Here is a 22,014-nt window from a genome sequence, read left to right as displayed (position 1 = left end):
GCACAAATTATAACTCATTTAAATCCTTACGACGTTTTTAAAAACAAGTGATAGGTATTTTTATTTTTCTGATATTTTATATAAATCTTTTGAGGTATTTAATCTAAACAGTTCCATAAATGATGGTTGCAGAAGTCAGCGGCGCAGCACCTCTCGAGGCTATCGGGCGCAATCGGCCCGGAGCGGATCTACACTGACTGGCAGTGGTGGATCCTCGCGGCCCTACCCTTCCCCCACCTCGTCAGGGTTCTAGACTGCTTCTTCCACGAGGGCATTAAGGTAAACACCATCAGACCCCATCGGCCCGGCACACCGGCAGTGGTGGCTCCTAGTGGCGCCACCCTTCCCCCAATCTTGGTTGATTTAAGTACTACGATCAAAAAAGAAAACCATGATGAGACATTTACCTACAGCGGAAAACGAGTCACAATTTAATTGAAATTCTTACAGTGACCCATTTTTATTGCTTTTAGCCAGTCATATTTTATTAGGGTACCGTACCCGAAGGGTAAAAACGGGACCCTATTATTAAGACTCCGCTGTCTGTCTGTCTGTCTGTTTGTCCGTCTGTCACCAGGCTGTATTTCACGAACCGTGATAGCTAGACAGTTGAAATTTTCACAGATGATGTATTTCTGTTGCCGCTATAACAACAAATACTAAAAACAGAATAAAATAAATATTTAAGTGGGGCTCCCATACAACCAACGTGATTTTTTTGCCTTTTTTTGCGTAATGGTACGGAACCCTTCGTGCGCGAGTCCGGCTCGCACTTGGCCGGTTTTTTTTATTTCGCCTAGTTAATTGCATCGCAATATCAATAACAACCTTGGACACATGTCGTTTCGATTAATTATACTTGTACTTGTTTTACTGCTAATAATGAAATATAGTAATAAAATGTTAGCTTCCTGTGTAGTCCCGGATATATTATATCGACAATAACAGTAACAATTTAATTCTTTTCTTTTAATTATATTGAGCTCATCCATTTATAATAAAAATAATAATAAAACTTTGATATCGATTTATGTCAGTCATTGCTGAGAGATGGGACAACCCAATTCTATTTTTCTGTGTGAAAATACATACAATATCGAGCTGTATCACCCCAAAAATATTCTTATAATTTAATATCCGGGAAATGTATAGTTACTAATGTATAGTGTTATAGTTTTTAATTTAATTATGTGCAGAGCCCGGAATTTTCGCGGCAAAACAAAAGACTGTCGCAATCTTGCTTTAGTTAGAAACATTTACCTACACTAACTGCAGAAAACTTCTAAACTATTTCTCCTTCCTCAGGTGTTCTACAGGGTGGCCCTAGCGATCCTCATCCTATTCCACAAGCACTCAACTAACCAGAGTTCGGACTGGTACGCCGAGGCGACCAAAAATGGTGTCGATCACGCCATTGACAAGTTCTGCAGAAACATGCCCGCGTCGCCGACGAAATTGCTGCGGACCGCGTTTAGTATTAGGGCTTTAAGGTAAGATTCTACTTCTGATATCGGACTTTAGTGACAGTTCCGAGGTAACAAAGAATGGCGTGGATACAGTCCTCGACAAGTTCTGCAGAAACATGCCCGCCTCGCTGACGAAACTGCTGCGGACCGCGTTTAGTATTAGAGCTTTAAGGTGAGATCCCACTCTAATATCGGACACTAGGGACAGTTCGGAGATAACAGAGAATGGCTTGGACACAGTCATCGACAAGTTCTGCAGAAACATGCCCGCCTCGCTGACGAAGCTGCTGCGGACCGCGTTTAGTATTAGAGCTTTAAGGTGAGATCCCACTCTAATATCGGACACTAGCGACAGTTCGGAGATAACCAAGAATAGTGTGGATACAATCATCTATAAGTTCTGTGGAAAATGCTCGCTTCCCCGACAAAACTGCTACGGATTGCGTTTAGTATTAGGGCTTTAAGGTGAGATCCCACTGTGATATTGGACACAGTTCGGAGGTAACCAAGGACGGCGTGGATACAGTCATCGACAAATTTTGTAGAGACATGCCTGCCTCGCTGACGAAACTGCTGCGGACCGCTTTTAGTATTAGGCACAGTATTAGGGCTTTAAGGTGAGACCCCCCTTGTGATGTATTTCAAACTTCTTTAGCAGGCAGGCCTCGCCTCACCCTACAAGCTATGGAGGACCGCGTCTAGCGTTACTTACTATACGGTGAACGTAGTTTGGTCTGCCTGTCACTTTAATAATACGAGTCTCTTTCTATTAAGTCCCTTTGTTTGACATAATTATTGAAAGTCATAATGTAATGATTGTCAGCTTATCATTAATCATAATTCTGAAACCGTTAACTTTTCAGGATTTTCGTAAGGTTATCCTATGGATAGGTTAAGTTTGTTTAATGGCAATCCTGAAAAGTTACGCGTTTCTGAGAAAAAACAAATTATGACTAACGAAAATGTGGACAAACAATACATTATGACTTAAAACTTTATGGGAAACAATAGAGACCCTTCTAAAACAGTTGTCGCACTGACATTTGTCAGTTACTTGTGTTGATGAATGATGATGATATTATCAGAGAAATATGTTGTCAATAATGGCATGTAAAGCAAATTAAGTCACGTCTTATTGTACTCAATGAACCAGGAGTCATGTCAAGCACGCACTTACGAGACTATCTGATTGAACACTGGTTGTTCTTGAGTTAACTTACTATCTGATTGGCAGTTGTTCACAATCACAATCGTATCACCAATCTTCTCTCCATCTTATCCACATACTTTTCAGAGGGATGTTTTCAAAAGTTTAACAATGCTTAGCGAACAGAATTTTTTGATCAAACTCAAAAACTTGTTACGAGGACAACCCTGAAATTGCCAAAAAGAAAGTTCTTATATTTCTGCCAATCAAATTTTCACTACTAAGTTTTATCGTGATTTCTGGATTGTTGTTCAGTATAATCTACATTTTCTGTACATTAATCACTCCTCATCATTGCATCCACAATATTCCAGGTAATTTGTTTATCAATTCCCATATTTGTTTTATCCACAGTTCACAGTACATATCCCGCGTGTTCATAAAGACGGAGATGACGCTCAAGTCCAAGCAGGTGATCACGGGGTCGCGGCTCGTGCGCTCGCGCTCCTCCGACAACCTGCCCACCAGCCAGAGCCAGGTCAATATACAGATGATGTCCCACACGCTGACTATACGTGAGGTGAGTACCGCTGCCTACTGAATCCAACTATTACCTATACTGTAGACTTATAGGAGACGTCCTTGAACATGTTTCTTAGGTTAACGTGTGACAATCCAAAATGTATGGGGACATTGGAGACCAACGTCATATTATTTAGTTGGAAAAACGACTGAACAAATATTTGTTTAACGAAAGTTTTTGATATTTTTTTGTTTGTATATATTCCAACATTAAATTATAAATGACGGTTTTATCACGTGTGTTAAATATGAAAATATGTCAGTGCGACATATTTTAGACTTGTTGGGGATATGTCAGAAATGAGTTATATTACAAGAATAAGAATAAGAGAATAAAGATCATTTATTAGCCGAAATAAATTATCTTTATTCTCTTATTCTTATTACAACTTTTAAAACAGCCGCAGCGCGCTTATAGTGATCACGTGTGTTAAACCCGAATTTATATATTTTAATGTTAACTCAAGTAGTTAATGTTATGTTTATTGATCAGACTACTCGAGCAACTCTATACAAAGAATCCTGTTATTTCGATTTAGGTTTTTGACAACTAAATGTTGGGTAGATGTTTAACAGACACAACGATGTTCTAACAACACACGCACCACACGGCATACAAATATTATATATAATGATGTATACCGGTGTTTACTTGATTTGCAGAGAATGTCTGAGGAAGCGTGCAAACAAATGGTATCGTACACGACGACATTAGGCGTGGCTTATGCTTTTCTTTCTCATTCCGTCATATTAAGATTTAACAAGACTAATGTTAATTTCCTTATGTGGATCCCACTTCTGAAGTCCCCCGTGGACCGACCGGAGACATTCTCTCACGTCTAGTCTGTAAGATACCTGTTACTTTCTTCTTGTTTTTTCGATCACAACGTTATGTTTTGTTCAGTCAGTGTAGCGAGTCGCGAATGATATCATAGTGTTCTCGATGTGATCATTCAGCCCTATAACAATCATGGAACGCGAGCGAATCTAATAAATCATCTCATTCGCTTTGAATGTGGGATTCAATGTTTCAGTGTGTAAGATCCCATTTCAAAAATAGGCATGCGTGTGAGTTACAGTCGTAACGGCCGCTTGCTATTAACGATGTAGTCGCATGTAAGTTGTGTGAGTGCTAACAGTTTTTTCCCGTTAGGGCTCTCACTCGCCGGGCCCGCGCGCCCTGTCCATGGGCGTGTTCCCAATCCAAGCGCTCAAGTCGCAGATATCCGACCAGAGTGAAGTAAGATAACCTAAGTCACCCGGTCGCGTCGCAACGACCAAACATGTTTTATTATAGATGCACCGCTTTCCACTAGGTGTCTATATTTTTTTATTATTTTGCCACTACGATGTCGTCGATATAATATTTCGCTTAGCTATTTATTGTAAGCTAGCGTTGCATGGTGGCCATTTGAATGCTGTTTGAACCGTGTTACGTGGATGTTCGATGTGTGTACAGTATTTAAAATAGTCATTTTTAGCTGCAGGTATATTTGGCGATACGCTCATATTTCCATCGTACATGGACGCATTCAAGGATTTTCCCTGAAACCTCTCGTTCCTATTGTTCATGCATTTCATGAAGGCGTTTTCTCTAAATTGTACCTATATTTACTTAATAATGTAATTTAACACCTTAAGTCTCACGGATGCAATATGGCTTCCGAAATTACAACAAAAAATCAGTTTCGGCTGGCAAATTTAGACCCTTGAGACTCCAGGGGTTGATTATATATCTTTCAATCACACAAAAACACAAATTACAATATTTTCATAGAAATTTAATTTGTTCTTAGAGAAATCTTTCAATCCTTTCCGCCTTTGTGATATTCAAGAACTTCGAATTTGGAACAATAAAAAAAGGATAATGGAATTGTTACAGTACTTATACATGTATTGATCTTTAATGTGAACTTCAGTTTACGTTCATGTCTGAGCGCCAAAAACACTCCAACACAGCAGACAAGCATCGAGTGAAGCATTTTTGCCACATTTTCGCAGAGCCCGCGTTCCTCCCATTTGGCCCTGTGGTTCCCATTCCCTAACGCGGTGTTCGCGGATCAGAAACAGCACTCTTCAGACTTAAGACAGAAGGTTTGCCGACACTATCTTATGGGCGTAGTTAGTGGTGGTCGTAGTATTGCAACGGGGATTCAGAGGTAGCACTTGTAATGTAACATTAGATCAAGGTGTCGCAATCGTGTACTAATATTGTCTCGATGTCTCGTAATATTGAAGAAATGAATATGCAGGCAGACAGATGCCAAACCAAATCGCCATAAACAATGTGACGGTCGCTCAATAGATATCTTCTAAAAACTAAAATCGGTTTTATTTAAAAGGCAGGTATTAAAAAGTTATATAATTAGGGGCGTGATCACGTGTTTCTTCCTAAACCATGATCATTATTTTTATTAAGCCCAAGGAAATAGGTAAGGTAAGGCCAGATTGTCAAATTTTCGTCAACATTGGAAATAAGTGGGCTAAATCTTTTATCGGCGATACGCTAAGTTATAAACAGGGCCTAACGGAGAGTGCTGTAAGTCGTAGGCCAATATTATGTTGAGGTGGAGCTGTAGATATTTTAGTAGATTTCATCTGTATTGTGTACTTTTTAGTTTAGCTGTTTTATGTTAGATCGTGTTTTGTCTGTGTCAACCTCTTTTATGTTGCATGCATTGTTATTATGTCATACTTGTGTTATTTATTACAAACCATATCACATGCTATTTTCATTCAGAACTTTTTTTCAATGTGGCATGGTTTTTATAAACCTTACCTCAGTAATAAAAACTGAAGTTTGGTTAATATAAGTGTTTAAGTATAAGTAGTTGTTGCGTCCGAATGTGCACATAGCACTGAGCACCCGTAGCCGTTTACTAATTCGACACAACTAACGTCAATGTTAAGTGTTTTTATATTTTATTCTAAAATTATATTTCTAAGTAGGTAGCTGTGGATGTCTTAGAAACTTAGAAATAATGTTACTCGTATTGGTATTAGAAACATTTACCTATTTAAAAAAATATTTAACTTTACGTCATTTTAGATGTGTTGGTATACTTGGTATTGAAACATTAAAAACTTATGATATGAATTAAGTAATAATATGTAAGGAATTATGATTTAATTGGAGTACCTACTAATTTGAAATGTTGATAAGGTAAATTCTGCTTTAAATATCAGTTGTTAATCATAAAACATTATCGTGTCTTAAAACAATCTGGGGCTTTGCACAGTACGCAACAAGTAGATCAAAAAATTTAAAAAGCCCCTGTTCATTAGAAGCAAGAAAACATTTCGCTAGACCAGAAGGTCCAGAAGACGAATCAGTCTATCCATCGCTTTGCACCAAATAGTATCACAACATTAAATCTAATAAGATCAAATCAACCATAAGTTTATAGTGTGTTATTTTGCGTAGATTTCACAGAAGAGTTGTTTGCTAAACTAACTATACTTTGTTTGTTTAAATAAAAAGTATCAGGTAAGAGTTTTCATGATAAGTTTTGCAGGTAAACTTACTCTTATATAATTATACTAATTTACATGATCAAATTGCGTTCACACTAATGCTTGCAGGACTTATCATTTCAGAAATGAACAAAGTAAGAATCATCAGCATATCTCATATTAACTGAGTGATTGGAATCCTGGCTATTGAGACGAGCCAGAATTCGCTTTCAATTCTTTTGTGAAATTTACAAATCATGGTCCTACTGACGTCCCAGCGGTTAAATAGATATAGTTTAGCCTATATTGTCAGTACAATAAGGCGTCAATTTGAAAAAGTAAGTGCGAAGGGATGAATCCCATACAAATAATGGATTTCGCGGCTTTTACTACTGACAAATGACTGACAGACTATAGTAGCAACCTTTGGGACGGTAGTACACCAGTCAAAATTAAGTTTACTCTTTCTTGAACCGCCATTTCGTTTTCCAGCTGTTCACGTTATGGTCGTGGCTGCCGGTCCGCATCACGATGTACCAGCCCGTGCTGTTGTACACGACGGAGGAGCACGGGTGCTCGCTGACCACGTTCTACGTGCGCGTGGAGCACCACGAGCCCACGCTGCTCATGATCAAGACGTGCAACAACGAGGTGGGTATTATGTACACGACGGAGGAGCACGGGTGCTCGCTGACCACGTTCTACGTGCGCGTGGAGCACCACGAGCCCACGCTGCTCATGATCAAGACGTGCAACAACGAGGTGGGTATTATGTACACGACGGAGGAGCACGGGTGCTCGCTGACCACGTTCTACGTGCGCGTGGAGCACCACGAGCCCACGCTGCTCATGATCAAGACGTGCAACAACGAGGTGGGTATTATGTACACGACGGAGGAGCACGGGTGCTCGCTGACCACGTTCTACGTGCGCGTGGAGCACCACGAGCCCACGCTGCTCATGATCAAGACGTGCAACAACGAGGTGGGTATTATGTACACGACGGAGGAGCACGGGTGCTCGCTGACCACGTTCTACGTGCGCGTGGAGCACCACGAGCCCACGCTGCTCATGATCAAGACGTGCAACAACGAGGTGGGTATTATGTACACGACGGAGGAGCACGGGTGCTCGCTGACCACGTTCTACGTGCGCGTGGAGCACCACGAGCCCACGCTGCTCATGATCAAGACGTGCAACAACGAGGTGGGTATTATGTACACGACGGAGGAGCACGGGTGCTCGCTGACCACGTTCTACGTGCGCGTGGAGCACCACGACCCCACGCTGCTCATGATCAAGACGTGCAACAACGAGGTGGGTATTATGTACACGACGGAGGAGCACGGGTGCTCGCTGACCACGTTCTACGTGCGCGTGGAGCACCACGAGCCCACGCTGCTCATGATCAAGACGTGCAACAACGAGGTGGGTATTATGTACACGACGGAGGAGCACGGGTGCTCGCTGACCACGTTCTACGTGCGCGTGGAGCACCACGAGCCCACACTGGACATGTGCATGCGCATAATTATATCGCTGTAGATCCGTTCATATCAATAAATATGTGTACAAAACGCGAAAGTTTAGTGTTACTTTGTTATGACGTAGTATTTTCCTAACATCTGATAGGTACGTAATAACTTGCAGGTGTTCGGCGCGTACTGCTCGACGCGGTGGTTCGAGCGCAACCAGAAGGACGAGCGCGGCAACCGGCAGGCGTACTTCGGCACCGGCGAGACATTCCTCTTCAGGTAACAACAACAACCAACCTTGTCTATACGGGATAAGGTCCAGTTTGCAATGCACGGATTGAGACTGCGCACTCTTAGTAAAACTACACTGTAAATTTTGCCTTAATTTATTAAACCTAAAATGTACACAGTAAATTTACATGAAACCGTACTTACTAAGAATGCAGCAGTTTCAAAATGTTTTGCAAGAAATGTATATATTACCAAAAAAGTGTTTTTCGTTATTCGTATGTTGTGTGATAGTGATGATATATGAACTGATAGAGTATTACAGAATGTAATTATTTTTTATTAAAAACTACTGATACAACAAATTGTGAAAATGTTATGCCCCAACACGATGCATTAAAAAGAACATTTGCACGTACCAGAATGTGTTCTTACTTACATAATACATTCTGTAATTTTCTACCGTATATTTGTTTACATTGTGTAAAGGCATGTATTGAAACCGCACATTTCAATAACAACGTAAAGCTCTATCAATGCAGTCGTGTGAGTTCTAGCTAGTGTCATAGACAAAGGAATATTGAGACGTGCAAATTCTGATAAATATTGCATCTGCAAACTTTACCAATGAAGTACTTAAAGTTTGGTGAGCCATTTCCGTCAGTAGAAAAAAACGGAAAAAATAAAAATGTAGGTGCGAAGGGGGACAACCCTTCCCACTGAAAATTTGAAATTTGCGCCTTTTTCTACTGACAAAGTGGGTTTGCCAGATTATACACGGTTGCAAAAAATAAGTGCATTCCCGTTGCCAGGGAGGTTTTGGGATTATACTTTTACTATGTGACCAACCCCGAAGTCGCGAAAAAAAAATTTGGCTGTTTCATACATTTTGGCTGGTCCATTTTCTATGGGAGGGTACATTTTTGTTCGCGATGTCGTGATTGGTCCCATAGTAAAAGTTGCTCAGTATAAGCCCAAAACCTCACTGGCAACGGGAAAGCACTTATTTTTTAGCCACCCTGTAGATTGTCAAGTGACTAAAGTCAAGCATTAACGTTTTAGTATATAGTTACCGCAAAACGTACGGCGCCATGGAGCAACATCTAGGTACTTCAGCTGCCAAAGCGGCTACAATATTATGCTCAACTTGTATGTCTCAATATTTTAAGAGCTCATCAACGTGCTCACTAGCGCCACTGCTAAATTATTGTGATTATTTTAAGTAATAACAATTATTTACCAGTGGCGCTAGTGAGCACGTTGATTTGCTCTTAAGCTCTGTTTTTTATATCCTAGATACCTACTAAATTGACAGTTCGATTGGCCAATTTAATACGTAATTATTCTGCTTTTGTGCCAATTCTGTATTACAGTAAGGTCGCTATAGTTGGTCAAGCCAAATTGTCAGTAAATAAGAACAAAAAAAAACTACACTCATCCTTTTCTTTTGGGTGCTTTTTGGTATAGTATGATTCTCTCTGTCTATGTTTGAAATGAGACAGTCCTTTAACAAACTTTAAGTACTAAGTATTTCATACATTGACCCACCAATCTGTATCGCATGCGCATAATTATATTTCTTTACCGCTCGCACAGTGGCATTAACCGGGATCAGTATAATTAAACGCGTGTGACAGAGTAACGAATTAGCGGGTCAATATACAGTCGCTATCAGATATATCGGAGCGGCCAAGGCGCTTACAAATATCTGAATCTGAACATGCCTCTTGTCAAGGCGTTAAACTGCCTGTGCAAGGTATTTTTGAGCACCTCGGCCGCTCCAATATATCTGATCACCACTGTACGAAATTCGGTCAAACAAATTGGGTCAACCGAATTGTCAATTTAGTAACTTGGATATGAAAACAAAGATTGTGCTAGTCTAGTGTCAATTGCACGAATAATAGTACGAATAGTAGCTTTTCACCTACTAATCTCAACTATTCTGTCGCTTCCCTACTGTTTGGAACGTACCAGTTTGAGACTTTTGAAACTTTCGAACTACGAACTTATAATATTCAAATTTCTTGGATGTTTTGACGATGTTTGGTTTGCAAATTGATTGTGTTTATCAATATGTGGTTTTGATTTAACTAATATGTATCAATTTATATGAATTATTTCAATATGATCTCGTTTTTGTTTAGAAGCGCTTTAATTTAACATTATTTAAACCCTTGGAATATCTCTCTTAAATAATCATTATGATTATTTTAGTCATTGTTAAATACTTATTGTCTAAAATTATAGAACGCTTTAAATATCCTTTAACACAAGGTAACTATAACAATCCTTCCGATAGTAAACAACCAAATGTAAACTTAATTTATAAATTTACATGTTAAAAAGTTTTAACAATCCTTAATGCGCTTTTAAAATTCTTCTAAATTTTCCAATGAGATCTTATTGAAACGTGTCGGTGATTATTTTGGAGTCTAAGCCGGCCGCCGCAAACTGGTGACTGTCAAATGGCAAACTGTCAGTAAGTAACGGGTACCTCGGTACTTCGGGTAAACGCTGCAGGCACACTTCCTTTCAGTGCACCGCTTTGCATGTACTGCCATTAGTTTCACTCAAAGAGTGATTGATTGTAGGAAGAAAAAAATCGTGGTAAATACATTAAAACGGGCCACACACGTTTTTTAAGTTGAAAATTGCTCCTGTTGAAGATCCTCGTTATGGCGCGAAGGATGTCAAGCAACTTAAACAACGTTAGTAACCCGTTTTGTTATTAAAAATAATAGTGGTCTCGAATTTGACAGCCAAACTTTACGGCGCTTTAAGTTTTGTGGTAACAATTTTCGACCGTCAAACCTGTTAACCGCATAATGTATGTCGTACAGCGACATCTATTTAAGCTGTCAAGTTCGACACACTTTACACCTCTTCTACTATTAGTCACTCTTTGGTTTCAGTAGTAATCATTGTATGTCATAGTTTCACGTTTAGATTTTGTAGTAGTTCTTGTATTTAAGATTATTCTTTAATGGAACTGTATACATGAAAAGATGAATTTTAATTATTCTCTTTTACATGCATATCTTATGTAATGGCAAGACACGACGTTGATTCGACAAACATACTTGAATCTTCTCAGTAGACATTTGAGAAAAAAATGAGGCGACTTCATAAAAAAGGATAGACTTAATTTGTTATTTTTATAACGGAACAGACTGAAAAATATTTCAGATATCGAATTGAGAATGATTGATGTTAAGTTTCGTTTACGAAATTTAAACTGTCAAGCTGACATTAGTGTTTTGTCATGGCACAGAAGCTTGGCACATAATATTGTCTCGGCACATAGTTGGAGAATCGAAATTTCACACTATTCGAAATAGATGCATGAAGTGTCGTTAAAACTAATATCGTCATTAGAATCGTTGTAATAAGCCGTGTACACAGTTCCAAAGTTAAGTTTAATTTCTTGCCAATTACTTTTCTATTGAATTTTTCTGATTTTAACATTCATTGATTAAATAACGTTCCTTTTCGACTTCCGCTGCGCAATCCGCTCTGCGTTATTGCTGCATTTTCCTTTATCCTATACATAACAACTCCATTTTTTCTAGAGACGTGATTGTCATTTTTTATAAATTACATTTTCACAACTATTAGAAGACGATTTTGGGTTTAAAAAAGTATGAACAGCTTAAACTATCAATTGACGCAGCAAGATTTTGGGTTCCAAAAAGTATGAACAGCTTAAAGTATCAATAAACGTAGCAATAAATAAACAACAATATCACTTCAACAGTATTATTCTTCAGTGAATTCTTACATTGTAGAGTACATAGACCTGGACCTAACTGAAGTTCCAAGCTGGAGTTTTAAATTGATAAAAATGTCACAATATTAATTTAGTGTTTAAAATCCTAAACGTATAAGGAAGAAGAACACATTTACATATTTCAAAGATATTCGACAAGTCAGTTTCTTAATCAATTCTCCAAATTTCTTATAATAAAATATAGATAATTCTGAGTAAATTTTTAACATGACTCGTCGCTTTAGAATAACTTCTCGTGTAAATTAATAAATAAAAATCGCGTGAACATTTAAAACATTACAACATTCTATTGCTTCTGAAGTTCAAAAAGTGGTTTAAAAAAAAAAGAAGAATCAAAATCGAATCCCCTCGGCTTGTAATCGTTGTGGTTGTGGTCGGATCACGTCTCTGTCGGGTCGGCCGATACGCTTCCCGGTTCCCGGCTTGTACCCGTGCCCGTGCCCGTGCCCGCAGCCTGTACCCGGAGCGCGCCAAGTACCCTTGGGTGGGCTGCGGCGGCGACAGCAAGGAGACCGTCGCGCACGGCTCCGAGCTCTTCATGGCCGCCGACTCCAGGATGATCACCATCGGCGGCGGGTCAGTTCCACCACATCTAACGCCTTTTGCAGTTTGCATCCCGTCCGAGCCAAGTACCCCTGGGTGGGGACCTTAGAGGACAAGGCGGAGGACGAGGGCAAGTCCCATCATGCGCTGACGCTCTTTATGGCCGGGGATAGCACCATGATCACCGTCGGCGGAGGGTAAGCTACTTTATAACCTGCCTTAATCCTAGACTTTTTTAATGGTTTGGGTACCAGCTCCAGGTAGGTGAGTTTGAGACAACATTGCTCCTAAACTTTTTAGCTTGCGTCGTTAGTAATACAAAATGACACGTACCTCCTCCGTGGCTCCGAGCTCCTTATGGTTGACTCCAGGATCACCGTAGGCGAAGGATAAGCGACTTTCTAACATTTATCAAGTACCCCTGACAATTTTAAATGGCTGGGACACACCAGTTAGTCAGGTGGTTTTGCGGCAATATGGCTCCTATACTTTTTTAGCTTGCGTCGGTAGTCAAAATAACACGGCTGCATAATCCAGGACGATGCTGACCACCGATGGCGGGGCTGTTCACAAATAAATTCAAACACACATTACTTTACACCTTGTTGGTGTTACGCTTGGATAAATACATTAGAGGACAAGGTACAAAATCGCAGCATGCGTAGTTTATTGCTGCGGATAGCATTACGAATACTGTTGGTGCCATGTTGGTAAGTTTAGTAGTCTCCTACGCTTGGAGATCATGCACTCTTGAATATTTCTCTCTATGCATACGTAATCAAAGGTAGTTATATATCACCGGATTTACAAAAGGCCCTTATCTGAATGTAAATCATAACTATTTTTTTTCGCATCAACCATATTAGGTTCAACTAGCTGTATATGAACCTTTTGAACGCCACAGGAGTACAGACAAATACGTTTTAACACTTTTAGCGTGCAATAAGCATGTACTTTAGGGAAAAGGACCCACAAAAATCTATTACTAAAATTTGAAATTTCTGTTAAAAAGTAGTCACTTATTTAATTGAACAATTTTTGAGGGTGTATCTTTTTCGCTTAACTACTTTCGATTGAAATTAGACTTCTACGACGGAGTTTTTTTTTTTTTCATTTATATGGCAGCTCTAGTCAGTCATAGGCTTAGAACGCACTTATTTTCTTGCGATTTCAGTCTTGCAAGTGCGTGCGCTTATGAAATATGCCGTACGTTACACTTTTTGCGGACCGCAAGAAATTAATCTCAGTGCGTTCTAAGCCATAGAAACGACAGTTAATTTACCACTACAAAGTGAGTATATTGCTTTAACGGAACAATAAACTAGTTAATCTTTAGTAGAGCTCGCATTGCAGGAAGCAACAAAACGAATTTGATTTTACACGGCCGGGGCGATTAAAAGGTAAAAACTCATAATTCTCAACTCTAACACCAACCCTCCACCTTCCAGCGATGGTCAAGCGATCTGGATGGACGAGAACATCCGCTTCGGCAAGACGGACCGCTGCTCCACCTTCAACAACCCGCCGCTCTGCCCCTCCGGCGACTTCGAGATCCGCGTCCTCGAGGTGTACGGCTTCTCCGGCGCATAGGGGGGATCTCCCAGGCTGCCCCGTCCCATCTGTGACTGTGACGTCACCATCACCATCACCAGCCGGCCTAGCCAACGTGACAATCTTGCATATAAGTGTGACAGTGACAGTTGCGTTTCGTTCGCTACGGAGCGTTAGCGATTGACATGTTGTCTACGGGGCCAGTACGGATATGATGCTCGTATTTGTCTACGTGACCGCGTGATAAAAACGTCCGTCTCAGGGTTTCCCAGCACACCTATCGACGCGAAATCTGCAATAGCCGATAGAAAAAAAGCTTTATGTCTACGAAATAAGAGCGAACGCGACGCGTAAAGCGTCGGCCGAGACGTTTTTTTTCTATTCTATTGTGATATTCATCAATTAAAAGTATTCGAACCGAATTCCCATACTTCCTATACAAAATGGCTTTGCAGAGCGGTTGATCGAAACTAGTTTTCATATGGAACACTGTAATAGCGTCACAGTAAACGGGAAGCCCGATTTATGTGTTGTCGTACCCCAAGTGTGATATAAATGTTGTGATCGTGTCACAAGGTGCGCATGCCTGCAGGCGGCGGTCGGCTACATAGCGATATATATACATCTATATACACTGTACAGCTAAAATCCCACAGAGACATGCACAAATGCTAAAAATGGTTTGTTTGGACTCTTAAATCAAGTCTCTACATAGGTGCTTAGCATTAGAATTATTTCTACAAACAAAAATTATTCTTACTATACCATCGAATCTTATTCAAGCTTGTATCACACTTTGTTCTTAAAATTTGAGTTTTAATTGCAATTGCAACCGCACGAGTGAGGTATGAGATTGCGCAAGATTAGATTGACATAATCGCTATGTATTTGGTTGTCCGTCTCTTGCCGTAAATAGACTGTGTATTAGCTGTATTTACTATATTTATTCACGTGTAATCTCCCGTATCCCCTAACCTCACACGTACTAATAAGACAAGTGTGTAGGCTAACAGATCCGTTCAAAACAACGAAAGGGGCAATTAGGTTGTTACGATATTTACTCGCGTAGAGTGTGTAAGTACAAAGATGTGTTACGTAACTATTGGATTAAATACGCTTAAAGAAAGCAATATGTATGATGGCCTAGGCGTCGGTGGCTGGACGTTCCGCAGCTGACGAGGGCGTGCCATCATAAGGTCACAATTTTATCGCTCCCATACTTGTACGTGACGTGAGACGATATATTTAGTTTTATTACAGAGTTATAATGAAATTAAATGTCTTAAGAAATACTCGTAGTTTTATTACTAGATGGCGCTGTAATTGTTAATCGTCAACGCCATCTAGTGAAGATATTTTGTTTTTCTTTGAAAATTTCATTATTGCTCGATTAAATATACAAATTGGTGGCACGTTCTCAGTCTTAGTGACTTAAAGGTTCATCCAAAAAGAAAATGCTTGTTGTTTTAATTAAATAATTTAAAAAAACAACAAATATTTATGGATGGCCCCAAGTCTGCAATGGAACATCCATGCCGTCTTCAATTATATGTGCATAAAAGCTGGAATATTTTTAAAAGGCAGCTTACGACGGCTGGCAGTTATATCCTACTTCTGTATTAACGTAAGAAATATAATATAAGAAGGACGTACCATACGCGCCAGATGTCATAAGTCTGGCTTTGAATGGTCAAAATTACGGACAATAGTCTTCATGCTTATGGCTTGATACGTGGATAAGTATGGACAGAGTAACTTTGTCTATATATCGTTAGTAATATTGGACTATATTGCTTTTAAATAACGGTTCAAATTACTATCGTTAGTAAGCAATGTTTCATTGCTCCATATAATTTATAAACATGTCTCATATACTCAAAACTGTCACCATGTCTTTGCTCACAAAAATGTACCAAAGAAATTTAAAGTAGAAACATTTGTAGGTGTCGCTACGCACGGTTTTAAACTTTTTAAACAGTTGTCGGTGTTCTATGTGTACCTAAAGTTATGAGTACTGGTGTGCCGTCGGAAAGTTTCCAAAATTGCGAAATTTCCACAGGGAAATACTTCGGAAACTTCTTATATTCCTTCCTGTTTCCTGTGAAATTTTACTGAAACTTCCGTTAACTTTTTGGAAATTTTGCGCATCTGGCACATCTGTAGTAATGAGTGAGACTCGGTGAGTGTAGTATTATTATTTTACATTTGACGGTTATGTGCCAAAAAAAGGACCATTCGACTTTATACGTCTGGCAATTTGGTATAAATATATTGATTCGTGATTTTTGACACCATTTCTAATTGCAGATTTTCTATGGTACGACTTATGTGTGTTTCATTCTCGTATTTAGTATAGGTGTTAGTAAGATGCATAAATGATGTTTCGAATCACGAATCGACGACCGCCTTCCATCTCATTAATAATTTTCTTATCTAATATTAATGTATGTGACGAAGCTATAGCGGATGCGAAAACTTGACGGTTTTTAGCGTTTAAAAAAATGAACGAAGTAATTTTAATGTGCGATTTTTTATATATGTTGAATGCGAACGTAGCGTTAGTCGGACATCACAACATACATATCCCTGAAGTACAACGGGATAGCATATCACCGGCGGCTTGCCTTCACTCGGCAATTCGTGATGACGATAACGAAATCATCACGAATTACAAAGTGAGCTTCCATTATTGGCTAAGTTATATATGTTCTCACCTATACTATTTTAAAACTGACCATCTAAATACTCTCAAAATCGGTTTTGAAATAGTAGGTCTTTCGAGCCGATCCGGAAGTACTACAAACATGATTATCAAAGCCTAAGACTCGTTTTAAATTCAGATTATTTATGTAATTTATTAATTAGGTAACAATGGTTTATATAATGTTAATATAGCGCCCCCGCGGGCCGCTACAGGCCTCTTGCGGACTCGTGAGTAGGGTTAGCATATACGGTCGCGGTCAGCGTCTTACTGCGACCGTACATTGACTGTCAACGTGTTAACGCGACCGTATGCTGACCGTACGCACGCGTCCGCTCGGGGCCTTAAAGTTATGTCGGTAACTTTGGTATATTCGCTCAGTTGTTTTGAGTATGTGCGCGCGTCCCGCGACACCGCAGAAAGGCATTTTAATAAAATAATGAAAGCTTAAAATCGTATGTTAGCATATGCTTAAATTATTTTTTTTATATTTTTACGTAGACGCCGCGGCTCAGACTAGGGATGCGTTCAATATTGCTTGCACGTGTAGACGTATAATATGAGGTTAAAATACCATACCATATTTGAGTATAATTGTTTGCCTTTTGCCTGAATGTAGGTGTCGCGGGTCCCTTGCACACGTTATGTAAGTAGTATAGTGTATACAGTTATATAGGGGGAGGGGGGGTCGTGGCGGCCGCGGGGTGCGGGGGCGCCGCGGACGATATTACGTTCTGTTGCGGGCGCGCTGCGCACCCGTCTCTTTCACACCAACGTGTGAATGAGACGGGTATATCGATAAAAATGTTGGGACGATCAGCCCCGGATATGGTCTAAAAATTGGTTAAACAAATTCAATTGCACGACAATATACCTACAGTTGAATTTATTTGGGGCAATTTTTAGTAGTAATAATGGTTGAGTTTTGTGGATGTATGTAATATTAGGCGCAGCGCGATCCCGAGTTGTCGTTGATCAGTGTAAAGTCTAGTCTTTATCCTGTTTTTATCTCTAACGATATAATCTAAATATTTACGAATTGATATTTAAATTTTTGTGCGATTTCGCCCCACCGGGGCGCGTAGGACGTGTTAGTTTATAAATACATATAATGTAAAGTATACTGTTATTAATATTTGTTCTCCTTTTCAGTATTTGTGGTGTGTGTTGTGAGCATATCGAGCGCGTGCTTGTTTTGTTACGTTACTGTACTGTTACATTCGATAGTCTAGCCGACGGGCGAAACTTGTTTAATGGTAATGTAAATGTTGCTTTATGATGTCTACAAAATATATAATCCCGTATACTATTATCGTTTTACTTTTTTTCATTTTACCCTTTGAACCTGCAAGAACTCTGAAGAGGGGGCTAACTTACTTACTGCTGTGGCGCGACGACCCGAAGTGGATCTTGGCCTCCGACACCAAAGACCACCATGCTACTCTGTCCAAAGCCGTTTCTGTCTAGTCGACGGCGCCGAGTTCGCTGAGATCTTTCTGCACTTCGTCTCTCCAGCGGTACCTAGGGCGTCCAGACGGAACGGGCGGGAACGGGGCGGGGGAACGAGTAGTATCTAATTTAATATGATTTTAGGTACTGGGTTTATTTGGCTATGGTAACGGCAAATAAGACACTAGAATGATAATTGTAAGTTTGGTCTCAGAAACAGACATCCTATTCGGACTAGCAATGTTTGTTCCATGAAACCATTGGGGCCTCGGATGAAACTGCGCGAAGCAAATAGTTTTTCGCTAGGAAACATTATTGTGGTTTAAAAGTATGAGGCTTTATGGTTCTTGAAAAACTACTGTCGAATTAGTTTTCGATACAAGTGCGGAAAAGAGGAAATTCGAAACGAGTGGCGATAAATTAAAACACGACCGCAGGGAGTGTTTTAAATCGACACGAGTTGCGAATTACCTATTCGCACATGTATCGAACAACGTTTTACAGTATATGGCCCTTTAAACTTTCGACATATGCACAAAAAGTGCACTTTACGCACTAGTGCGAGAAAGTAGCACCATATGTACTGTAAATGATTTTATAGTCATTTAGCAAAGACAGGAATTAATAAGGATTGCCAATATTCCATATAAAACCTATTTTACTTGAGTCCGACCGCGCTAGTTTTGCGTGACGAGTGTTGATGGTGGCGCGGCCATACATTGTCATTGTCAGTGCTAAGAGTGCGAAGTTGGTGCAAACGTATCACGGTCGAAGTCTTAATAAGATTCTTTAGAAAATATTGCAGAGGACTTTGCAACAGTCTACCTTAGGCAAATTATGAAATTTTTATCATGGAGAAACACAGCAATAAGTTCACAACACTTGCCATCAGGGGTATCAAGTACCTACCTACTTGTTTAATGCATTAATTAAAGTTTTTTACTACTACTGCACATCAATGTGTCGGAATACATTGTTTTTGTATGTTAATTCTTTTCTAAAACATAATGGCCTCTTCAACCAGACTGCCTAAAATAGATTATCATCAAATGAGAACAGGCAAGTTTAATCGAATTTGAACTATCGTGAGACATATTAACTTAACTAACTTATCGGTTTCACTCACGTGTTTTAGTACGTGACGCCCATCCGTCGTGACCGCTACTCACTCAGGCACTGCTAGTGCTTGAAAATGGAGACCTAGGCTCTCCGAAACATGTCGCGCGAGTGACTAAAACACGTGAGTGAATCCGCTAAGTTAGTTAAGTAACTTAGTCAAGTTAATTTCAAAGCTTTATAAAGCTTATAAGAGGCAAAATACTACTCAGCCAATGGGGTTGGCAACTGTCAAAGGTATAGATGGCGCCAGCATAGGGTTTACCTGTCTAGTTTTGTTCTACGGGATTTGACTTAAAGGGCTATTCCAGGCCATAAAGCTAACCCAATCCTCTATTTCACAGCCAAACTATATTAACCCTTTGTATGCCTTTGTCAAAAATTTGCTACCGATTAATAACCTTGAAACTGTAATTTGGTCCAAATTGTGTGGTATGTATATGGGACAAGGCATACGAAAGGTTAATAGACTTGAAACCTGTTGAGCTGCCTGACTATGGAAAGCTGCTGTCACTGCAACTGATTGAAGATGATCCTGCATGGAATATTAGTATACTTAGTAGGTTTATTCCAATCGGGTCTCTGATCTGCTTTAAGGTTTGAAGAAAAAAATCAAGAGGTATGATCAAGTGTTTATTATGAATCTACATTGTCCTTTAACCTAGTTCTGTAGTTATCTGTTCTTTTACTGACTTCAGCTTGAACCTCCTTGTCTTTCACGGCACCCACTATTCTCTCATACTCCTCACCAAGGTCATCAAGGATCTTCAATAACTCCTCTTCAGTACAACTTTTCAAGTAAACACAAATAAGTGTACTCAACGGATTGACAATGTTTCTTGTGTATGCTGTCAACTCTTCCCTGTCGTCTTGCTCAAAACTGGTACCGTTCTTTGTGTTTTTTAATATTAAACTCACTGCCCGCCACATCCTGTAGCATGGTCTGAAATATTTACTGGGGTCACAGGTGATTTTCAACACATTGATTATAGTTATACTAGAGTCAATTATATCTATTACATCGGAATCTATTTCTTTGAGATTAATCAACTTCCTCTCATAGTAGCATAAAGCTTGGTGTATCATGTTAGCAACATCGTCAGCGCACTCTATGTAAATGTCCTGAGACTTGTCAAAACCTACCAAATTGAGTACTATTTGAAATGTTATAACCAGCACTCTTTCAAGTTCATCCTGCTCACAGGAATCTTTTTGATTCACAATAATCTCGGTAAAACCTGCTACCAGAGACTCGATAGCTTCCTTCTTCAAGAAGTTCGTAAAGAAAAGCGATCTGGTTTTCTCTGTGTTACAATATGAGCACAGTGTATTGAAATTCTCTATTGCTGTCAGAAGCAGTTCTTTGCTTGAAGAATTCTTTAACATGAAATATAGAGTGCTAGAATAGTCTGTCTTTTGGAAAATATCCATCAAAGTAGCGACGTGAGCGTCGGGCGCGAGGAACAAACTCGAGTTTACGAGGCGCAGCACTTGTATCAGCACCAGACTGTCATCACTCTTCATGTAATCAAGGAGTAACTCCAAAAAGTTATTCATTTTCATCAGATCCGACACGACGTTCCTATGGCATGATAAATTTCCTATAATACCGACAATTATCTCTATAAAACGCGGAGATTCTATAACGGGCAAAGCGAAATAGAAGAGTTTTAAGATGTCATGTTTCTGGAGGAATAAAACCACATCTCGCTCCGCAGTCATATCCCACAGCGTGCAAAGATCATCTTCAAAAGATTTTTCCTTGATTTCTTCTTTCAAAGTGTCCAAATTTGCTAACTTTAGCAGGATTTTTAAAACAAATCGCTCGCTATAAGCAGTGTCGCCAATAACGTCCCCCGCGACGAGTGGTGCATTTTCTGGCTCCGCTTTTTCATCTTCGTCTTTGGGCGCATCTTCAGGCTTCATTTTATTTCACCTCAACCACTATAAGTATGCGAGATAATTCAAAGGTTTGTTTAGGTTCTTTTGTTCTACCTACAGTTCATTGCTCCATAGGAGGACGAGAACGACGCCACAGTAACTGTCAATGTCAAATTGACAGCGCTGGCAACACTGATAATACTAAAATGCGTTCCGACTGAAGGACTTGTATCCATGGTCATGAAATAAATAAAAAAATAAAATGCGTTCATTTTTATTAATTATAATTTATTAATTTTTTCTAGGGCCATGATTGCTTTTTAATAGTTTGTCAAACCAAATTGGCAGTAAATAAAAACAAAAAAAAACTATACATCCTTTTCTTTTGGTTGCTAGTACTGGTGTAAGACAAAGATAGTATGAGTCTCTGTCTATGTTCGAAATGAGCCAGTCCTTTGACAAACTATAGGTCAAAGTTGCTAACTTAAAAATTTGATAAATGTTTGATGTGTTTGTCTAGTGTAAAAATCATACGTTTTTTTAGTTTCCTACTTTATAAGCATTACTTTTTTACCTGACTACGACTATTCACTACTCAGGGGCTACCGCGAACCACGTTCGACGTGTTGCCT

At 39.5% G+C, this 22,014-nt stretch overlaps 2 protein-coding genes across 10 annotated transcripts in view; one reads left to right on the top strand and one right to left on the bottom strand.

Moving 5' to 3' along the window:
- Positions 1 to 18,243, top strand: part of LOC134740478 (GTPase-activating protein skywalker) — a 110,856-nt gene extending 92,613 nt beyond the window's left edge. For 2 of the 9 annotated variants that reach the window (XM_063672955.1, XM_063672957.1), the window contains exons 6-13: positions 133 to 279; positions 1,306 to 1,490; positions 3,028 to 3,193; positions 5,197 to 5,289; positions 7,141 to 8,076; positions 8,299 to 8,402; positions 12,750 to 12,881; positions 14,133 to 18,243. In XM_063672955.1, coding sequence (XP_063529025.1) covers positions 133 to 279; positions 1,306 to 1,490; positions 3,028 to 3,193; positions 5,197 to 5,289; positions 7,141 to 8,076; positions 8,299 to 8,402; positions 12,750 to 12,881; positions 14,133 to 14,274 — 1,905 coding nt within the window. In that variant the 3' untranslated portion in view covers positions 14,275 to 18,243. Of the gene's footprint in view, positions 1 to 132; positions 280 to 1,305; positions 1,491 to 3,027; positions 3,194 to 3,858; positions 3,889 to 4,348; positions 4,436 to 5,196; positions 5,290 to 7,140; positions 8,077 to 8,298; positions 8,403 to 12,594; positions 12,718 to 12,749; positions 12,882 to 14,132 lie in introns of all 9 variants that reach the window. The other 7 variants (XM_063672959.1, XM_063672963.1, XM_063672958.1 and 4 more) reach the window with 7 other exon arrangements.
- Positions 18,244 to 20,117: 1,874 nt separating this feature from the next.
- LOC134740460 (uncharacterized) lies at positions 20,118 to 21,550 on the bottom strand. Its single transcript, XM_063672902.1, has one exon. It carries the CDS (start codon positions 21,425 to 21,427, stop codon positions 20,138 to 20,140), a length of 1,290 nt encoding a protein of 429 aa, XP_063528972.1. The 5' UTR covers positions 21,428 to 21,550; the 3' UTR covers positions 20,118 to 20,137.
- Between the last annotated feature and the right edge of the window lie 464 nt (positions 21,551 to 22,014).

This window comes from Cydia strobilella, chromosome 4 (assembly GCF_947568885.1).
Source record: "Cydia strobilella chromosome 4, ilCydStro3.1, whole genome shotgun sequence".
Lineage (NCBI taxonomy): Eukaryota > Metazoa > Arthropoda > Insecta > Lepidoptera > Tortricidae > Cydia > Cydia strobilella.
This window is presented reverse-complemented; position numbering and strand designations above follow the sequence as displayed.